The 22,717-nt window shown below is 42.6% G+C and overlaps 1 protein-coding gene across 6 annotated transcripts in view; it reads right to left on the reverse strand.

Moving 5' to 3' along the window:
- TENM4 (teneurin transmembrane protein 4) overlaps window positions 1-22,717 on the reverse strand; it is a 736,598-nt gene that overhangs the window by 174,297 nt on the left and 539,584 nt on the right. For all 6 annotated transcript variants that reach the window (XM_068140091.1, XM_068140118.1, XM_068140125.1 and 3 more), the window contains 3 exons: window positions 22,585-22,686; window positions 15,966-16,160; window positions 11,133-11,333 (listed from right to left, as the gene is read on the reverse strand). In XM_068140091.1, coding sequence (XP_067996192.1) covers window positions 11,133-11,333; window positions 15,966-16,160; window positions 22,585-22,686 — 498 coding nt within the window. The remainder of the gene's footprint in view (window positions 1-11,132; window positions 11,334-15,965; window positions 16,161-22,584; window positions 22,687-22,717) is intronic.

Consider the following 22,717-nt stretch of genomic DNA (forward strand, 5'->3'; position numbering starts at 1 on the left):
AGAAATCCCCAACAAGGCTTCCTGTTTCTTCAGACAACAGCTCACCAAGAAAATCAGAAATCTTAACTGCCTTTTTCAAAAGGAGAAACAGAACATGTATGAAATGTACTGGGATGACATACTCAGCCGTTTCTCCAGTTTCTCAGTCTGTTTCTCCACACAAATAGGATGCAGCAGCAGATGGTCCAGAAGCTTTGCATCTGCTGTGCTGTCCAGATGCCTCAACACTGGTCTGGAAGGATGACCTTTATGAAAAAGAAGCTTTAGCTCTCTCCAAAGCCCTTTCAAACTCTCATCTGCGAAGATCATTAGAAAGGTGCTCATTAGTGCAAATTGCAATAATAGGGTTTGGAATATGAACATCTTACAGCTTGGAAGGGATCAGAGAAGTGATACTAAACCAAATACATCCACTTCCGACAGCTGATTGTATCATAAATTTCTGGCCTTGAGTAGGTGCCGATCCATGATATGACAATCATTGGTCTGACATTAGCTTTACTAGCTCATTTTTATGTTACTCTGTTTTACTGACTCCAGGTTATATTCTGTGCCAGTTTAAATTGGAATGAAACATGATTTGAAGATGAAAACTTCCAATAAACTTTTGCAGAAACACTGAGCATTACAAGCTCCAGTTTGTTTGAAATGCAATGTCACAGTCCAAGAGCTATCCAACAACAGCATGGAATTGACTGAAGGCATGTGGAGAAGCCGTGACAGAACCTATGCCCATTGCTGCTGAGCCAAATAAGTGAGATATGAGAGGACAGTCTTGATCCAGCCTAGTTAAAGCAGGTCATGGGCAGAACCGGACTATGGACAAGCATCAAGTCTTCTGATATTCTAGTTAAAAGAAGGAACAGTCAAAAGCAGAGGTCTAAGCTCACAAAACCAAGATAATGTCTACATGGCCTTCTGTGAGTTGGTTCAAAGTGATTGGCCAGACTTATTGAACATTATGTGTCTTCAGTTCACTAGCTGCACAAGTTTCATAGTTTCATAGTTTCATAGTTTCATTCAGGGTTGGAAGGGACCACAAGGATCATCTAGTTCCACCCCCCCTGCCATGGGCAGGGACACCCCACACTAGATAAGGCTGGCCAGAGCCTCATCCAGCCATAGAGCAACCTTAAACCTGCAGAATCACACACTGATTCCTCTGCTTTTATGAGCATGACCTATTCCATGCTGTGACTTTAATGCTGAAGACTCTCAACTGTCTTGATCAACTTGTTTTCTTTCCAAAAGAACTTGAACCATTTCATATCATTCTTGCAGAAGACTAGTTTTGCCCTCAGTGGCAGCTGGATTACACTTATTGTGTCGAAGAAGGGCCTTAATACAGTTTTAAAAGCAGCAACTTTATCACAGTTACTCCATTGGAGAGGAAGGGCTAAATTATGATCAGCCTCCATGTTGGCATGATGTAAGTCCAGAAACTGTAAGGGCTCCAAGGCTTCTCCTTTCAAAAGCAAAGCCAGAGAGAAAGACAAAATTTGGTCATCTGAGGCTCAAGTTTTCAATGACGCAGGCAAATGTATTAATTGGTTTACCATCCTCAAGACACTCTATTTAATGGTAGCCTGTTTTAACCATGGAATTTATCAGTTTGTTTTGGTGTTATGAAATATCTGTTCTTCCAGTTAGCCAAGTCAACATAAACCCCAAAGAGTCCAGTACATCACTGCTCTTTTCAGGCAGAAAAGTTCGCATCACAAAGCATAACTGATCCAAATAAAAAGATTTTCTGAGGTCATGGTGTGACTGCTGAGGTCACATTTGGAGACAAGGAAGAATCATAGAATCATAGAATTGTCAGGGTTGGAAGGGACCTCAAAGATCATCCAGTTCCAACCCCTCTGCCATGGGCAGGGACACCTCACACTGGACCAGGCTGCTCAGAACCCCATCCAGTTGGCCTTTAAAACCTCCAGGGATGTGGCTTCTACCACCTTCCTGGGCAACCTCGTCCAGTGTCTTACTACCCTCACGGGGAAGAACTTTTTCCTGATAGCCAATCTGAATCTACCCAATTCTAGTTTTGCTCCATTCTCTCTACCACTACCCAACACCCTAGAAAGTCCCTCACCAGCTTTCTTACAGGCCCTCTTCAGATGCTGGAAGGCCACAATAAGGTCTCCTCAGAGCCTTCTCTTCTCCAGACAGAATAATCCCAGCTCTCTCAGTCTGTCTCCAAAGGAGAAATGCTCCAACCCTCTGAATGCTGAACTAAAAGTGGCATGACGGGAATTAGTCCTAATTGTGGCAGAAAACAAACAGGGATGGAATTGAATAGGCTGCCCACTGCCCTTTGAGGGGGTCCATAAATTTACATTGATGCTGGTAGGAGAGAAGGAAGCCTTATTCATCACAGTATGCCTGAGGTCAGTGGAGAACAAGGACTGCTTCTTACACCACTATTCTCTTCATACACTATTCTTGGCCAGAGACATGACCTAATTATACCAAATGTTTTGTGATCTAATGGTCAGAGCCAAACTGATGATATCACCATTTCCACTGGTTTTAGCCAGGTTTGAAATGTCAGCTAGAACACAAGTTTACACTTCCTTCAGTCTCTCCCTTGGTTGCACATGACCAAGACTATGTGGACTGCTGCAAAACAGAGAGGTGGCTTAAAAGCTGCCCTAAAGCTGAGAGAAGTTTGATGGATCTCTGCTTGGCCAGGGAAATGCCTTAACTATCAGCTTGTAAGTAAGAATCCACATTTGAACACAAAGTTTCATTTTCTATCCTATTGTGTGTTTTTGCCTTCCCTTTAGTATGTCTTTTTCATCTGCTGACCACAAAGATATTTAGACTTTTGAAGATTTGGCTCCCCACAAAAATAACTACAGCTCATTTCATCTATTGCCTTTTCCCCCCCACCCCCCCCACCCCCCCCGCCCAGGATCACCTTACATATATTTTCAATAAGCAAAGGGAAAGGGAGTAAAAAAGGAATTTAAATTAAAGCCTTCCTGAATACTTTTATTTCAAATGTTTTGGCTGTTTTCAGTCCTTTATTGTATTTTTAATAAAAAGCTTAGAAGACTTTAAAGGATAAGTTCATCTTGGCGATGGGTAGGCTAAAATCTGTGCTCACAATCCCAACTACATAAAAAACTTTATGTTTTGTACAATGATAGCTCTTGTTATCGCTGCTGATTGTCTGGATTCACTTATTATTTCACAATCCACAAAGCAGGTATCTGCCAGGCAAGCCTGCGATAGCCTTGTGTAGCAGCACTGGGCTGCACATACTTTATGCCTTCAGAGAGAAAACTCACTTCTCTCCACACAAATAAAATGTGGAAGATCACAGGCTCACAAATCAGCATGTTATGGTTCTGCAAGTCTGAGGATGAAATCCCTGCTGGTACAAAACATTTCCTGGCCTCCAACAACTGTAATAAGACCAAGTTAAAGCCTTCAGGATTGATCCAGGACAGATTTTGATGGTATCTTCTGAAGCCTAGCTTTGAAGACCCTTTACTTTCATACTTTCAGTTGCTTCAGACTAATGTTTGTCACCACATTGCAAGGGTGGTGAGATGAGTAAGTTTCAAGGTGAAGGAAGATCATTCAAAGTGGCATTAGATTACAGAGTTATTAATATATTTTCTTAAGGTTTAAAATACATACATATAAAGGGGGCCTAACAGAAAGATGGGGACAATCATTTTAGCAGGGCCTTTTGTGAGAAGGACATGGGGTGATGGTTTTAAACTAAAAGAGGGGAGATATAAGAAAGAATGTTTACAGTAAGGGTGGTGAGCCACTGGCCCAGGTTGCCCAGGGAGGTGGTAGAACCCTCATCCCTGAAAATATCCCAGGTCAGGTTGGACAGGGCTCTAAGCAACTTGATCTAGTTGAAGATGTCCCTGCTCACTGCATGGAAGTTGGACTAGGTGACCTTCAAAGGTCCCTTCCAACCCAATCCATTCTGTGATTCTATATTTCTTAATTTCAGGTGTTTTATCCTGAGGTTTGGCTCTCTTGTTCTTCCCCATCTGTTTCAAAGTTAAGCAAAAGACAATGGAGTGATTTCTTAAGCATTAAAGGGGGCCCTAGTCTGCAGTAAGGTACAAGCCTGCATCATGTGCCAGCTGATGCATTATCCATCTTTTACAGAGGCATTTTTACCTTTAATGAAGAAAATGATGGTTTAAAGGAGGAATTATATGAACATTTTCCAAGGACTGATTTGTATCTTGTTGGCCTTGGGCATGACATAAATTTAACATGAGATTTTGTTTGGTGAGGTTGACATCAATAAGCACAAGGAAAACGATTTTTGTCTCACATGTTGTATTAACCCTGGTGCTGTTTGACCAATGGGATATGATGTTGTCTGGTAAGATATAAGAGAACTGTGTTTCTGTGTGTCTGTATGTGTGTGTGTGTGCAATAATCTCCTGTACAATGCCTGAAGAGAAAATGGCATTGGAAGGTAAAGGTGTGTTTGCTCTACATTTCCTCTTTCATTCTTCTTGGTCTCCTTATCTACTAATTGGAATAAAGAAAATATGCCTGTTTCAATGAACTGTGCAACTTTGGGGTGAGGAACTCTTCTCGGTGTTATCAGAATGGCTTTTCCCATTGTTAATGTGAACAACTAAATTGGTACTAAAAAATCCAACCATTACCGTTAGCTGACACAGAATTGTAAATCCAATCATTGTTTTTTGGATGGGCTCAAACTGACCCATACTTCTGCAGAGTAAATACAAACTTCTCCATCAACTTCAACGTAGTGGGCAATAATTTATAAGAATATGGTTTCCATGCAAGTTTTACTTTAAATGCAGCTCCTCAGACTACCAAAAGCAGCAAAGCCATGGAGCACTGTTTTACAACTGCAGGGTTAGTGGCTGATCTTCTGGTAGCCCTATGGATACCCACAATATTTCCCCACTGTGCTTGGAGGCCAGGTTTATCTAGGCATATAAGCCAGGATTGTGATCACAACACGGCAGTCAGAGTCATACAATCATCACAGAATCATAGAATGGTAGTGCCTGGAAGGGGCTTCCAGAGACCATCAAGTCCAACCCCCCTGCCAGAGCAGGATCAACTAGGGCAGATTGCACAGGAACACATCCAAATGTGTCTTGAAATTCTCTAGAGGAGACTCCACAACCTCTCTGGGGAGCCTGTTCCAGTGTTTTGTCACCTTTACAGTAAGAAGATTTTCCTCATGTTGAGATGTAACTTCCTAGGCTCCAGTTTGTATGCATTGCTCCTTGCCCTATCACAGAACACCATTGAAAAGAGACTGGCACTCTCTTCTTGACACCAACCCTTCAGGTACTTATAAACATTAATAAGATCTCCTCTTCTCTTGACTAAACAGCCCCACATCTCTCAGCCTTTCCCCATCAGACAGGTGTTCCAGTCCTTTAATCGTCCACTCATTTCTCCATTGGAGAGCTTCTGTATATCCCCGTCCTTCTTGAGCTGGGGAGCCCAGAACTGGACACAATACTCCAGAAGTGGCCTCAGCAGGGAATAGAGGAAAAGGACCCTCCTAAGCTTTTTTAAATTAATCACACAGGCCAAGAAAGGTTTCCTATTTTTATGCTAACTGTGACAGTTCTGTAATTACCTCTCTCCTGAGGAATCCGTGATCATGACATCTGATGGGCCTTCCACACTTATTTGGCACAACTGAAGATCTTTCAAAAGCTGAAACCCAAACTGCCCTAAAGTAACATGAAGTACTCAAACAAGTAGGCAGCTGAATCGATGAGGCATCAATTACACTCTTTCAAGGGTTTCCACTTAAATAAAATCTGAACTGACCTCTGCAGAGGTTTCTCTTCTCTATCCCACAACTATCTCACTGAATTGGTACTGTCATGGGAATTCTAAAAGCAGAAGGCAGCTTGGAACTGGGCATAAATCCAAACGCATTTTGCTTTCTGTCCACTAAAAACTTAACATTTCTGGACAGAGTAAGTGTGGCCAGGGTGAGTGCTGCAGTGCTGGAAATACTGAGGAGATGGATAGTCTGAAACTCTGTTCTTGTCCCAAATGACACACACTCTGTGCTTTAGGATAACACCCAGTTGAAAGCCTCATCCTCAACTTCAACATCCCTTTAGATTGGCCCAGTCAGTTACTTCTTTTCTTTTAGATAACTACTTGTAGCATCTGCATTGACCTGACAGGTGGGATACTCTCTCAAGAAGTAGTTCCTCATACTGAGGGGACATCTGAGGCATGTGCCCCAGAAAAAAATGAGCAACTTAAGGTAGGTTTTCAATAGAGAGCTTTAATAGTGAAATGCCTCAGAAGTTGAGAGAGAGGTTGAAAAGTTCTCTGTACCACTTAGGTAACATTAAATAAACTGCATTTGCTTAAGGTAAGTTGTAAATGCCCGTGACAGATCCATAGACATTTCCATGGATGCTATCACACAAGTGATTGCAAGGGACCTCCAAAGGTCATCTAGCCCAACACCCCCTACAGTAAACAGGGACATCCTCAACTAGATCAGAATGCCCAGAGCCCTATAGGGCCTCACCTTGATTATCTCCAGGGATAGAGCCACAACAATCTCCCTGGGCAACCTGTGTTACACCCACCTCATTGTAAAGAACTTGTTCCTAACATCCAATCTAAATCTATTCTTCTGTAGTTTGAAGTCATTGCCCCTTGTCCTATCACTAGAGGCCTTTGTAAACAGTCTCTCTCCATCCTTCTTTCAGGCCCCCTTCAGGTACTGGAAGGTGGCAATTAGGTCTCCCTGGAGCCTTCTCTTCTCCAGGTCGAACGGCCCCAGCTCCCTCAGCTTGTCCTTGTAGCAGAGGTACTCCAGCCTCCTGATCATCTAGACCTGCTCCATCAGGTCTATGTTGTTCCTATATCAAGAGCTCCAGACCTACATGCAGTACTCCAGGTGAGGTGTCACCAGAGCAGAGTGTCACAATCACCTCTCTGGATCTGCTGGCAATGATCCTTTGATGCAGCCCAGGATGCTATTGACCATCTGGGCTGCAAGCTCACACTGTCTGCTCATGTCCAGCTTCTCATCCACCGGCACCCCCTAGTCCTTTTTCACAGGGATGCTTTCTATCACCTCAACCCTCAGCCTGTATTGATAGGGAAGATTGTTCTGACCCAGGTGCAGGACCCTGCACTTGCTCTTGTTGAACCTCATGAGGTTCACTTGGGCCCACCTGTGTAGTGAAACATCATAATGTGAAGTGAAGCATCATAACTTCTACCTTCTTCACTGAGTCCCAGTTTCCAATTCCCCTCTCTTGCCATTAAATGAACAGCCCTAGAGTTTATATCTCCACTGCCAATTTCAGACCACCACATACAAAGTACTATTCCTATTACTGCTCTTCTCCAGTGTACTTTTAAGAGTCTGAAGTACAGTGCTGGATGTCAACTGTGCATAAAGTGAGTCATTACAAATGAGTGATTGCAAAGGAATCCTTATCTGTATGCAGGTTGGTGTAAAACCACTGTCAACTGCCCAGAAAAAGTCAGTACAGTTATTACACAGAGAACATAATTTCTCTCTGCTTTGAATAATCAGCTTTTCGATGGGTCTAGAGAATATCATGCATGTCAAGATGTCAAACACCAAACAGAGAACAGTGTGAAAAACACTGATTTAAATTTGAGGAGAGTGAAGGACACCACCAGATAAGTTAATTCCATTGAGAATGATTTTGCATCCAAGCATTATACTGTTTTGATGGGCCTGGGATTGTACTGATGCAGCACTAAGATACCTGTAGGAAATGATTCATTTCCCAGATAACTTGACTCACTTCTTCATTTCACTGCACTCAGCAAATGTGCCCTATGGTATGTGGTTTGCTGCTTCTTGATTAGCCAGAAATACTCAGTCCAGTTTAAATAGGTGAGGAGTGAGGCTATCACATATTAAGCTCTGTTTCATGTTGCAGCACAGGTCATTTCTTTATGGCCACTACACTTAGACAATAAGAGGTTAAGAGAGCTACCCTATAATGACTTCATTAGTTGCAAGAATTTGGAGAATGAAGTCCTTTGCTAGGGCTAATTAAAAGGTGAAGGGAAATAGGTCGCCCAAAGCCTGGTATACAGAGGATCTGTGATGGCAGATCTTGGAGAAAGGGGTTTAGGATGAGTGGTTCTTAATTATTTTTTTTGTACTAAGCATTGCCTTGGACTTTTTAGTTGAGCTGAGTTATAAAGGACCTTTTTGTATTTGCTTGTGCAACAGTACTAAGATGCAAAGGAGAAGGGATTTGGTCCTCACCTAGAGAAATCAGAATGCCCCTTTTGATGCTCAGTTGAGGTAATCTCTGGACTTACCTCTGCACCTTTCTCTGAAAAAGAATTTGGGAATCAACCAAAGAGGAGTGGATAGTGAGAGAAGGGGCATTCCAAGAAAGCGTCCCTTGCATGGAACAGTGAAGCAGCTTAAGAAGTTTCTTTCTAGAGTGAAAAATCTGAGGCAGCATGGCAGCAGCCCTATCTCAAGATGCATTGTTGGTGGACACACATGAAGTCAGAACCCCCCAACCTGTATCATTACTTCTTCCTATGATGCTGTACATAGTAGAATTCACAAGAAATTGAATTGCACAGCTTGCCCATGAAGGTACAGGCTAAGTGTAAAGAAAAAAGATAACACAAATAGAAAACAGAAATCTCTGTAATATCATTATCTTGTGACAAACTAGAGGTTTGATCCAGTAATCTGTGTTCCTCTAATATTGCCACTAAAGGCAGGTGAAATCTACCTACTTAGCTGAGTCTAAGGTTCAAGGAGAGTTTAGTTTCACTTTTTATATATGATTCCCCAGACTTCACCCAGTTGCTCACACACTGACTGATACCTTCTAAATGAATAGAGCACACAGCATTAACTTCAAGGTGTTAAGAGCTGGAAAATTCATTTTTCACTCTGTATTTCCATATGATTATGCTGTTTCTCAGGGTCTGCTTCTCAATGCGGTTTAATAAAGAGGCTGTCCTTGGCACTAGCCCATGTAGGCACAGTCCTACAGATTTCACTGGGACTGAACACATTCCTAACAACTTGGCTGACCTGAGGTTGATTTATACCAGGACTTAATTTTTTCACTTAATAATTCTTCTGTTCTATTTGGTCTTGGTTTACAGGACAATAAAAATCTGGCTCCTTTAGACCCTTCTGCAGAACCTCCACCCCAGTGGGTTGGGCAGTGTGTTGTTATATGTACTAACATGCTTGCTCGCTCTATTTTAATCATGCAAGAAGAGTACCACACATCCTGTGAGTAAATCTGTCTTTCAAATCAAGTCATCAATTCAGTGGAAAGGTCCAGGCTAGACATGGAAGTTTACAAATCACCTTAGCTGTGATTTTAGCTGTGAGGCACAATAACCTGAATGTTACAAGCAGCTCGGTGAGGAAAAGGGTCTTGGAATGATGCTTAAGTTTGTCTCAAATAACCTCACACTGCCAAAGAAAGTTTGCACTAGATGGATTTATAAAAGCGGTAAAAGGAAAGCTTATAAATCATCTGTTCATGACCCTGCAGGTTAACAAAGGGGAAGTGAATTCTGTTTGCGTCTAGAAATGAACATTTTTCTAAATCCATCCCTGCAATCCCCAAACCTCCATATAAACTCAGAATAATGACTCAATTATGAGCTATGCTACAAAACCACTAGAAATACAGGGCTACCTTGCCCCTCATGGTGGTCTTATAAATGAATACACAAAGTATGGAACTGAAGATGGTTTTTGACACTTGCTAGGAAGTTATCAGCCTTCCGGATGCACATTACTGAATGGAATAAAGAATATGTTAACATAGAGAAAGAAAAAGCCTAACACCAAATTTATCTTCCTATCAATGCGGGAAAGCCTCCCTTCCCACAGCTGCAAAAGTTTTGATCAACCTAGTTTTAGCTCCAGGCAAGTAGGTCTTCTCTTTTAATTCTTCAGTCCAGTCAATTCTGCTTTATGACAATCTTCCTAACATCTAATCTAAATGATGACTTTTGAAAAGGGGTTTGTGGTTTTTTTGTTGTTTGGGTTTTTTTTCACTCATATCCCTGGTACCAGTTGATTCAGTTTTCTTCATCCTTGGAAATTACTCTCTTAAAATACTTGCAAGCTGTTAACCTGATTTTCTTTACACATGACAGTAATTCCTTGGTGAAAATATTATGTAATTTTTCTACTATATCCACTCTCCCAACAGTTTGGGGCTTTTTTTCTTTGTTGTTGCTTTGCTGAAAATTCATTTCACTGCTTATACTGAGCTGCCCTGGATTTTTGGCCTAGTTCCACCCCAGCTGTGCAAGGTAAAGAAGCTGTTAGTGCTGCAGTCTTCTGTTTGTGAGCACAATATACAGCACAAAAGCCAAAAGACAAATGTTCCATAGGTTCTGACTATTTCATGTACTGTAGGATTTCTCAGCATGGCATCAAAAGCCTAACTGCAGTTGGAAGAAAAGGCTCCTGAATAGTTTTTCTCTAGCCTTCAGGTACCTGATGCAGATTTTGAGCAAGATGCCCGCTGAGCCAAGGAATGAAGGAAGGTCACAATCCCAGACCTATACACAGAACTGACCATAAAAATCTGTCTCCTTGGTAGGTGCTTGCACTACTAAATATTTCTACTTAGTTAACCTATTTTCACTTGACAACACTTATGGTCTTTTACTATGAACTGCATGTGACAGTTATCCTTCTCTAGCCGAGCCTAGAAAAGGACATTACAAAGGAAAATGAGACCTGAAGGATTGTCACCTCCTCCTTCCTGTTTACAAGAATATTTAACCACCTCCTAAAAATCAAAACAGGCCCTTTGGTGGCTACTGGCATTCATCAAGAACTAACAGCAGAACAAACAGTTTTACGCAGCCCATCAGTTACCTTCCCAGCAATATAATGAACAGTAGCAAGTCCAGGTGGTGTTAATGAGGTTATGTATTGTATTACTCCATGCTCAGCAATGGTAGCAGAATTATTTATGTAGTTGAGCTATGGAATTTCTGCTTCCAGTCATGTCCTACTTGTGCTTTACTGGACCCCATTTGTAGTGCTCTCCTTGCAGTTCTGACCCTGAATATTTCACAAAGTTTAAATAAACCAACAAACAACAGTAAATCACTGCTGACGTTACCGATTGAGCAATCATGTCCAGTCCAGTTGGGATCACAGCTGCAGAGCCCAGTATCTGGGAGGAAGGTCCCGTGACCAGAGCATTGGTCCAGACAAGTGGCTCTTGGAGTCTCACAGTTTGTTCCTCCCCAGCCAACCGAACAATGACATTCTCCTCGCACGCAGACGCCTCGTCCCGAGCAGGTGGGATCCATGCAGTCCACTATAGGTGAGAAAGAGGAGGGAACAGACAGGGAAAGCAAATGGGAATTTCAGACAAAAAGCTATCAGACTGCCATCTGCACAAACAGATTGAAATAGTTTCTCAAGGCTCCAGCCAGAAAGCAGAGCCCCACTGTGCACAAACCAAATGTTTAATGTAAGAAGACAGTGTCCCAAAAAGACAGTGAGACCTAAACCACTTACATTAAAAACAAAGACAAACTTAACGACAAAATCCACTTTTTTACCCAGGTCCACATTAATAAATGTTATTTCTAGCAAGAACAGGCTAATATCAATTAAGAATAGAAGAAGATGACTGTTCTCTTGCACACATATTATAGTTCCATTTATTCCATTAGAACACCTAAATTACTAATTAATTCAAAGCTGAGCTCTAATTTTCTGAGAAATAATTTTACAGAAAGATTCAGCAGAAGCTGATGTCCTTATTCAGCAAAACACATACTTAAAGTGAAGAATCTACTGAAATCTAGAGAGGCTTCACAGACACAGAAGTTTAACATTAAACATATCCCCAGGCAGTTTTCTGAAGCAAGGATTGAAACAAAATTATATATATATATGTATATATGTATGTATAAAACTGTACTTCTGGTTTTATTTTTGACCAATTAAGAGTGTTCCACAGAATCATAGAAACACAGAGTCATAGAATGGTCTGGTCATCTAGTCCAACCCCCTGTGCAGTCAGCAGGGGCATCCTCAACTAGATCAGGCTGCCCAGAGTCCTGTCAAGCCTCACCTTGAATATCTCCAGGGATGGGGCCCCAACTACCTCCCTGGGCAATTTGTTCCAGTGTTTGGGATTTTATTTCCCCAAAGAGGTACTTTCCTAACAAGACTGGAGACCATTCAGTCAGGGTCACTGTATGGCAGTGTCCACCAAGAGACTGAATGTACTGCAGCCTGATTCCTGACTCGTGTTCTGCAGGCAATTGTCAACTCCTCTGTCCATGGGGGAATTTCACCCAGCAATCACAAAACATGAAACACACCAGACACCCTCTCAGAAAAGGACTGGAGGAGTCAATCATCTATTTATATAGAAAAGCTTCTAGGACAGCCTGGAGAAATTCTTCCCATCTCCTCAAATGGTGTGTGGCAGTGCCCTGGGGATCAGTGACAAGTGTCAGTCTGGCTAAGCAGCAAGGGGAAAGCTATTCAGCTCCTGGCTCTCATATAGAAGAGTCGAACATGGGCAACTCACAGGCAGTGGGTTTGTGGTTTATATTTCCCCCCTGACCCTGCAAAAGCTAATAAGAATCTCAATGACCTGTTCAAGATCCAGAAACCTTAAAAGGAAACACAACAGCTGCTCTGATAATTCCCTGGATTCTTAAAACCTTCTCAGCCTGACAAGTAATGGCTCAGCAATTACTATCCCAAGGCATGTGAGAGCATTTTCTGATTTTATTTGATTCCTGAAGTCCTGCTCATAGCTGGAACAATCCTTGAAAATTGTAAGAGGCTGGAAAGGATGAGTCTATAAATCTCCTTCACTGTTCGTAGGCTGGGAGCTAGGGTGCCAATTTTAGCATGAGACCCTTGAAGCCCTGGCCCTCTTCTTTCCCAGCAATAATAAGAATGAAAAGGACTAAGAAACAGACTAGCAGCCCTGTAAGTTCTCAGCAGATGGTTTCAACACAGAGAACAAAGATCACAGGCTAACTGACAAGAGGCTACCTCCAGGCAATTAATCATCCCTACTGAAGGTCAGTTGGGAAAAAGGTGAGTTTTACAGGGGGGTTCCAGCACAGGAGGCAGACAATCTGCTATCTCAGCTCTAACACAGACGATTATAGGAGGGGAATGTGCATGTCAGAACCCCCCATTTATCATAATCCCAGGGCCATTTTTCATGTTGAAATGAGCCCTTTCAGGAAACGTCACACACAATGGCTACTTTAACCTCAGCCTCACTAGCAGTATCTCTTTAGGCTCTCTGCACCATTGGAAGGGCCCCGGGACAGGATTATAGGCTTCTTCTTTCTTCTTAATCAATTGCTTAGTGGATTTGGAGTACAATGGTATATTTTTAGGGGGCTCTGTTTGACACATATAACTGCTCAGCTCTGAGAGAAGCAGAGATGGAGAGCAAGGCACTAGGGCAGAGCTGACAAGATCTGATATACTTGGAAAACAAGAAGGGAAAAAAAGAAAATTTTGCATATATCTGCATTGCTGCTTGGAAAATGTCCCAGGTGGTCTAATTCCTGTTGGAAAATGCCCCATTTATACTTCAGCCTTGTACAGAATCTTTGCCAGGGAGCTAAATCGTGCAGCAAGTTAGTGCCTCTTCTATGCTTTTACCCAGTATGCTTCATGCTTCATTGGTCACACAAGTTGTTAGGCTTAGCTGGTACCCAAAGAGTAACTTCTCATTTTTTTGCTGCTTAAATTTGCTCCCCTCCCTTTAATGTCTCACTGGCTTAGCCCGTGCCTTATAAAATATGAACCAATAAATGAAGGAAGGAGAAAAGAAAAACTCATGTATGATTGTTGGCTGATGTCTTATAAACATTGCTGAACTTCTACAGGGGAAAAAGAAAGACAGACGAAACCTTGGAATGAAAACCCATTACAAATGTGGACTAAGCAGTGAAGCTAGGAGAGCTGAGAAATAATAAAAAGTAATCAATGCCAGATGGTTCTTCTTAGAAAAGAAATTAAAAAGTAAGAGGAATTTAAAAAATAGTATATATCAACTGCTTTTACTAGATCTAAATATACATATATATGTCCTCAAGATTTCCCCCGTGGCATATTTCTGAGTTACTTCACCCCCTCACAACACAATACAAATTATGCCTAGGATGTGAAAAACAAATGCATGACTTGGAAAAATACTAAATAGCTCACTAGAAAAATGATGTTCTCTTTGTTCTTCCTTCTCTTTCAAGTTTTTACCTAGTGGGTCTGACACCGTCCCCTGCTCCAGTGATAAGATAAAATAACTAACTAGTGTCTGGTTTTTCTGCTTTAAATGTGACCAGGGAAAAGAGGTTCCTGTTAGAAAAAGGCCAAATATTACTCTGACTTACACACATCAAACACGTCTAGCTGAAGGCAAAATCAGGATCTTTTCATTTCTGTTTATCCAGTAGAGATATGATGCTTTAAAGATACTTCAGCAGTCACCATCTTTGGGGTTTGCATACCCCATGGCTTCACTGAATTGTGCTTTCTTAAGCCAAAATGAAGCTTTCTCCAGAGATGAGACATTGGTATAGAGCTGACACTGTATTCATCTCTAACATTTACTGACACTGAAGCTACTTTACATCAGAGATGTCCCAATCCAATACGCTTAAAGCATCTGAGGAATTGCTCTATTAGATGCCATTTCAGTGTCTGGCTCCAATTCAGCCTATTTTCATTGTCCAGAAAGTAAAGCCTCTTCAGACAAATCTTTATCCTCCATATATGAAGACAACCATAAATTCATTTAAGCCATTGTGATTCTTATACATGTATTGAAGCTTATACATGTATTGAAGTTTGAGGAGGGTAAATTTAGACTGAATACTAGGAAGATTCAATTCTTTACAGTGATGATGCTGGAGCAGGTTACCCAGCACTGGTTGTGGATGCCCCCACCCTGGAGGTGTTCAAGGCCAGGCTGGACAAGGCCTTGAGAAACCTGGTCTAGTAGAAGGTATCCCTGCCCATGGCAGAGGGTTGGAACTAGATCATCTTTAATGTCCCTTCCGATCCAAACCATTCTATTACTCTATGAATCAAACGGATGTCTTAAACCCATCAGGTGGTGCAGAAGGCTTAAATATATATCTGTAGAGGTGTAATTGAAACATAATTATCTGTCAGGTCATCTGCATAGGATTATGAGAATAGTTTTCAGAAGTGTTGAGTGTTGCTCTTTAAATCAGGCACTTTGGGATGTATTTTTATAATTGTCTGAATAATTTGAGCATTTCAAAACTGTCCACTTTTTTCATTTAGCAATAAGAAGCAGTCACAGACTCAGGTTTATGGTGGCAGGTGACTTCTTACACAAAAAAGTTAAAGATAAGTGCTAAAACGTACTGTATGTCTGAACCACAAATCTAAATGTAAATGAAAAATGTTTCCTGGCTAACATGAGAAAAAAGCTATGGAAAAGCCATTAAAATAATATCCAATTTTGAAGCAGAATTTACTCCAAGTCCTAATCATTTCTATGCTTTTAAAGCTGACAAGAATCAGGGACTTTCACTCACATGCCACCACTTTGTGTATGTAAGCAACTGAAATCGCTTGGCATAGCGTAGCAGAGAGGAAAGCACTGTAAAAGTAATTATACACTGAGATGTGCAAATGGAAATGATGCTTTAATAAGAACATTTGAACATATGATTAGATGTCCTGGTCTTTCAACTAGATTTTTCTGTTTGAAGCATTTGATGGCTTTTCATCTCATTACTTAACAAATATGATAGCTAACGATGAGTTATTGCAATGTTTCATTTTTGTGTTGCATTCACCCATTGTATCTCTAAGGTGCCCATTACTGTTCTGTTTAAGTGCCAGTCCTACCCTGAATTGCCTCTGCCCATGCAATTCTGCAACAGCAGTCAAAGCAAAAGGCTAATGGAGTGAATCTTGCAAATACCTTCTTCACAGCTCTCGCCTTTGTAGCCTGGGTTGCAGATACAGGTCCCCATGATGCAGGTGCCATGGTTATTGCAGGAGACATCGATGCACTGGTTGGTTGGGACATCACATTCTGCTCCTTTCCAGCCACTGTGGCACAAGCACCTCCCCTTCATGTACTGCCCATTTCCACTGCACAGCACTGGGCAGGATGCTGGGGACAGATCATAGTAATCACATTAAAATACAACTGTACATGACTCTCACTCCAAAAAAAAAGCACAAGAGTGCAGCATGGGATTTATGCTCTTCATAGACAGTCTTCAGTGCCAAAACCAATTCTTTTACGTGGATGACACCCAGCTGTGAACAGTATTCTCCTGTGACTGCATAAAGCAAACAAACAGTGCCCTTGAGTTAGAATATCTCCTTGCTTTGTGCCTCTGAGACTTTTTTTCACCAACTAAAGTCAGAATTTTCTTGTACTCTGACTTTTCAGTGTACTGGTGTCTTCTTTCAGCAGCACCACTGACTTCAGATTGTTATCACTATCCCCAGTCCACTGCCAGACTTCATACTTTCCTTGGCACTGCCTCTGCTGAGGACCTTAGCTGTACACAAATCACTCCCTGTTTTTCTCTTATACTTCTCAGCTTTACAGGCTTCATCTGCTTTGCTCAGAGTCCAGAATGCCACATTAAGACTATTTCCCTGATTTAGATCATGTCATACTACCAACTGCATCTCCACCCTTATTTTGTGTTATCACCTTGCTGGACTTCATTTATCATCAGACACAATGCCTCTGGTCTTCCCAAATCCCATGTAATAAAAGTTCTCTACATTTGTCCTCTGATCTTTGTATCAGTTTATAAAGGTATTTTTCATTGCTCTTGTTTACAGCAAAGTAGGTTGATTGTCAAGGCCAACCAGTTACAGGACTTCTTCGCTGTGATAAAGAGGAGATGACAGGCTCAAGCTGTGGCATGATAGCTTCCAGGATTGAGTGTTTTCTGAGCTGAATTTGGACAACATCAGGCAGAGTGGAATGAAGGATACAGAGCACATTCTCCAGGGAAGCAGAGGGCATTAAGGACCAGACCCCAGTCTCCACAACCAAAGTTTTGGTAATCACTGCTCCTTTCAGCTTCCTTTCAGCTCTGATGATGTCTTTTCCCTTTTCTATTCTCCACAGCTGCCACCTTACACTCAATTTTTTCTGCTGTTCTGGTTTATGTGATCCTCTGTTCCAGAATGGGGTAGTTGGTGATCTGCTCAGCTGCTTGGATCCTCACAAGTCCATGGGACCAGATGGGATCCATCCAAGGGTGCTGAGAGAGCTGTCAGAGGAGCTGGCCAAGCCACTCTCCATCATTTTTCAACAGTCCTGCCTACTGGAGATGTCCCAGAGGACTGGAAGCTGGCCAGTGTGATGCCCATCCACAAGAAGGGCCGGTTGGATGAGCCAGGGAATTATAGGCCTGTCAGCCTGACCTCAGTGCCAGGCAAGATCATGGAACAGGTCATCCTGAGTGCAATCACACAGCACTTAGAGGATGGCCAAGGGATCAGGCCCAGCCAGCATGGATTTAGGAAGGGCAGGTCCTGCCTGACCAACCTCATCTCCTTCTATGAGCAGGTGACTGCCTGGTGGATGTGGGGAGGCCTGTTGATGTAGTCTACCTGGACTTCAGCAAGGCCTTTGACACCGTCCCCCATAGCAAACTGCTGGCCAAGCTGTCAGCCCATGGCTTGGATGGGAGCACACTGCGATGGGTTAGGAACTGGCTGGATGGCCGAGCCCAGAGAGTGGTGGTGAATGGTGCCACATCCAGCTGGCGGCCAGTCACTAGTGGTGTGCCCCAGGGATCAGTGCTGGGCCCCATGCTCTTTAACGTCTTTATTGATGATCTGGATGAGGGCATTGAGTCCATCATCAGTAAATTTGTGGATGACACCAAGCTGGGGGCAGGAGTGGAGCTGCTGGAGGATAAAGAGGCTCTGCAGAGAGACCTCAACAGGCTGGACAGATGGGAAGAGTCCAAGGGCATGAGATTTAACACATCCAAGTGCCGGGTTCTGCACATCGGCCACAACAACTCCATGCAGTGATACAGGCTGGGGTCAGAGTGGCTGGAAAGCAGCCAGGCAGAGAGGGACCTGGGGGTGCTGGTTGATGGTAGGCTGAACATGAGCCTGCAGTGTGCCCAGGCGGCCAGCAGGGGCAATGGCATCCTGGCCTGCATCAAGACCAGTGTGGCCAGTAGGAGCAGGGAGGTCATTCTGCCCCTGTACACTGCGCTGGTTAGGCCACACCTCGAGTCCTGTGTCCAGTTCTGGGCCCCTCAGTTTAGGAAGGATGTTGACTTGCTGGAGCGTGTCCAGAGAAGGGCAACAACGTTGGTGAGGGGCTTGGAACACAAGCCCTATGAGGAAAGGCTGAGGGAGCTGGGGCTGCTTAGCCTGGAGAAGAGGAGACTCAGGGGTGACCTTATTGTTCTCTACAATTACCTGAAGGCAACCAGCACCAAAACAAGAGGACACAGTCTCAGGCTGTGCCAGGGGAGGTTCAGGCTGGAGGTCAGGAGGAAATTCTACACGGAGAGAGTGATTGCCCATTGGAATGGGCTGCCTGGGGAAGTGGTGGAATCGCCATCACTGGAGGTGTTCAGGAGTAGACTTGACAGGGTGCTTGGTTGCATGGGTTAGTTGATTAGATGGTGTTGGATGATAGGTTGGACACGATGATCTTGAAGGTCTCTTCCAACCTGGTCTATTCTATTCTATTCTATTCTATTCTATTCTATTCTATTCTATTCTATTCTATTCTATTCTATTCTATTCTATTCTATTCTATTCTATTCTATGCAACCTGCTCCATGTAAGCTTGATTTAGCAGAGGTTGGACTAGATGATCTCCAGATGTCCCTTCCAACTCCGGCTATTCTTTGATTTTGTGATTTTACTGAGGAAGCTGCTGATTCCTGACTATCAGAAAGAAGAGCCTTACCCTGTTCACACTCTCTTAAGCCTCTTTTTTAAGCCCTCTTCTCTTCCACTCCAGCTCAGCTACACTCAGACTTCTTTCTGTTCACTGCTGTACATCACCCTTAGGTGAGAGCAGCTGGGCTTCTCCTCTGTTCCTCAGAAAGGCACTTTATGAATGTCTTTATGCAGGGCAAATGTGAAAGGAATATTCTAGTCTGTTGCTTAATTCAACTGCATTAGGCATGTGATGAAAATAATGAACCTCTTTGGCTTTGTTCCAGACTCTGATTACATGTGGGAAGAGGTGTTAGCATGGTTAAGGGAAACATTCCTCTCTTCTTCCCATCTTTTCAGACAGTAATCACACAATGTGCATCCTCTGTAGTTTCCATGTGTTAAGATATTTTGGAGTTTGACTTACAGTCAGATTGGTTAGAGTGCTACAGAATTACAGCAACCTCAACAAAACACAAAGCATTGCCAGTTCTGACATGCAATGAACTATATTTGCCTGGCCAAGGTAAAAGAGGTTTAGAAAATAAAGGAACTTGGCATCTGCTATTACCAAGGAGCCCTCTGTTCCCTTTAAACGAAGCACACTGCAGTGGTGCGAGTCAAGCGCATCATTTGCAAGGAGGTATCCACCTACACAACACGAGACACAAATTGTTTAAGATGCACTGTAATGTGCACATGATTCACAGCAAACTTGCTCTGTAATTTCACTTTTCAGCTCGGCTGATGGCATTTTCCGCCCGCCTTGTCTCGAGTTTCAAATGCTCAGTAATGGAGCCTGCTCTTTCAAGGCACTGGAAGAGGATAGCCTGCAGCTTTTTTTCAACAAGAAGAAAGACTAATTGCATATAACCAGTGAGAGGTTGCTGAGAAATACTTAGATGTTTTCTGAAAAGACAGCTGATCAATCAGTATGAGATCAGATAAATTAGAAGCCATCTGCAGTTAGACTGGCCCTCCACAGAGCCTTCTATGGAGAACACCTTCAGCATAACTGGAAAGTGTTGCTACAAATGTCAAGGCAATGGCAGGAATAAACCTCCTTTGTAGCATGCTATAATGAATAAAGACAAAAGAGGTTCCTGGATTTTTTCCTTTTCCAGATATAAAGACATAATTATTGTTTGATCATTCAGATTCCAGCATCAAGTCTGAAGATGCTGAAATTATAGTAATCCTCTAGTGTGGTTATGGCAGCAGCAGCCCAAATGCAGCCCACTTTTCTGGGAAGGTTTAGCATCAGAGTCAGATCATTTGGTTAATCACAGAATGTTAGGAGTTGGAAGGGACCTCAAAAGATCAGTCCTGCCAGAGCAGGACCATCTAGAGCAGGTCACACAGGAATACATCCAGGCAGGTTTTGAAAGTCTCCATGAAGGAGACTCCACAGCCTGTCTGGTTGGCTGTTTACTTCATATAGAACCTTAAAATGATGTCTCCCATGTCCAAGTAGGCCTTGGTGATTTGTTCTGTTTTACTTGGTTTAAAATAATGCATTAATAATGCATTAATAATTAACTGTTATTAAAAGCAGAACTATTTTCTGCTCCACAGTTTCCCACTTGTTTGGAAGGTGAATTTCAAAGCTGGATAGAAACAGAGGAACATCCAGGATATCTATGATGTAGAAATCTTCATGTGGGCTGACTTACTGACTTGCTTATTTAAGGATTACTGCTCAGGGCAGGAACTGATAGACAGCTGCAGACAGATACTGTAGCAGACTTACACATGCCACAGTTGCTGCCCTCTGAGGGATTTGGAGGTCAAAAGCAGCGTCTTAGATTCCCCTGAAAACAAACAGGAAGGCAATGCTGGAGTCCTTGTATCTCATGCTCATGGCAAGATGATCCATTTAACAAGCCCACTGGGTGGAAATGCATGTATAAATATCAGTTTGACACTCCAGGTACTAATCTGTCTTCCTAAAGGCAGGGAGCAATCTGATAACTACAAATTATTCTGAATCAAAAGACAGAGACAGGTAAAATGTGTTCCTATCATCCAGAATTAACACACTAGTGAAGCAGGAGATACTCATGTGGCTCAGCTGAAGTGCCTGAGCAAGCTGGGTATACAACCCATGAAGGGAGGGAAATTCCTCTGAAAGGGAATTCAGAACAAAAGTTTAAATATTCTGCCTTGTGAAGGAGATTCTCTTTCTCCACTAACTCTGCAGGGAGCCTTGAGGAAAACAAACCCTGAACTTCTGCCCCTACCTAAAGTTAGGAAGTGTGAGTAGGAATATGCTGTGGGAGATGGAAGAAAAGCACTCCTTTTGTGTCCTGCTCTACGGGTTTGAAAAGGAGCTTGGAAATGCAAACCAAGTGTAAGGAAATGCAAACCAAGTGTAATCTGAGTCAGCAAGAAGTTTGACATAACAGCTCTCAGGGATGCAGACTGCCACATCCATCTTACTGGGCTGTGAACTCTGAAACACCACTGGGGTTTCAGCCTGGACCACACTGCTTCAGCAGAGAGCTCCTTGCCTGCGGGGTGTGTGGCTCTCCTTATCTCTGGGCTGGGATACACCAATGTGACCCAAGCTCAGCTGGAGGCAGAGAGGACACAGGATTGGACAGAATTTCGATCTCTTTCTTGGGAAGGAGCCAGCCTGCTTTCCAAAGTGATGAGCTGGGGTGAGGGACTGACCTGTTGCCTTAGCAAAGCTCCTTGTGTGGGCATTAACTTTTTACACTCCCTCCCTCCCTAAATTTATAAATCTGCACTTATTTTGTTGGACTGTCTGAGCCAAAAAAAGGCCTCACAAAGGTTGATGCACAGCATTCTGGCATTTCTCACATGGAACGTTTTGATTTCTCAGTCTAAAACGTGTTCTTACTAAAAGTACTGCAGTTTGTTTTTAAAATGTTTAAATAACCTAAGAATTTTGGGTCAAATGAAAATCATTCCAAAACCATTTATTAAAAATACTTTTGACTTAAGCAGAAAAATGTATTATTTGCTTTGCTGGAGTAAGACTCCTTCCCAGTTTTGGCGAGAATATCCAGTTCTTCCTGCCGTTCCTCCACTCCCAGCCTTACTCTAGCCCTGCCTCACTCCTCATAGCCAGACTTTCAGCAATCGCTTACAGCTCTGGAAGACTTGCAGAGCCTGCAGCAATGAAAAAGGTACTTAATTTCTGAGTCACCATCCTTGGAGGTGTTCAGGAGGAGACTTGTTAGGGTTCTTGGTTGTATGGTTTAGTTGATTAGGTGGTGTTGGATTGGTTGATAGGTTGGACGCAATGATCTTGAAGGTCTCTTCCAACCTGGTCTGGTCTATTCTATTCTATTCTATTCTATTCTATTCTATTCTATTCTATTCTTGGGTCATGCCACACAATGGTAGAGAGCTCTGCTAACCAAACAATAATAATGCCACATTTCCAAGTCATGTTTTCTGAACTTGCTCCCAGAGAGAAAATTCCCAATGTGACATGTTGCCCATCCAGATGCAGCTGGACTTTTGTTGCTAAGGTCACAGAAATACACAGATCCAAACTGTTTCCATCCTAGTGCAGTATCTCCAAGCTGGGTGAAGTATACTTTATAAAAAGCACAGACATGAATATTAATTTCCACAAGAAAAATGCTAACCAAAGAGAAGAAGGATAATCAAGTATGAATTCCTACCTCTGCCACAGTCGGGGCCCAGAAAGCCAAGGAAGCAATGGCAAGTCCCGGACACACAGTCTCCATTCCCATAGCAATTACTGGGACAATTATCCACTGATTCTGGAAAACAAAAGAGAATTCAGATACATCT

The sequence above is a fragment of the Melanerpes formicivorus genome, unplaced genomic scaffold (assembly GCF_026170545.1).
Source record: "Melanerpes formicivorus ecotype bairdi unplaced genomic scaffold, bMelFor1.0.p_v2 SCAF_1, whole genome shotgun sequence".
Classification (NCBI taxonomy): Eukaryota; Metazoa; Chordata; class Aves; order Piciformes; family Picidae; genus Melanerpes; species Melanerpes formicivorus.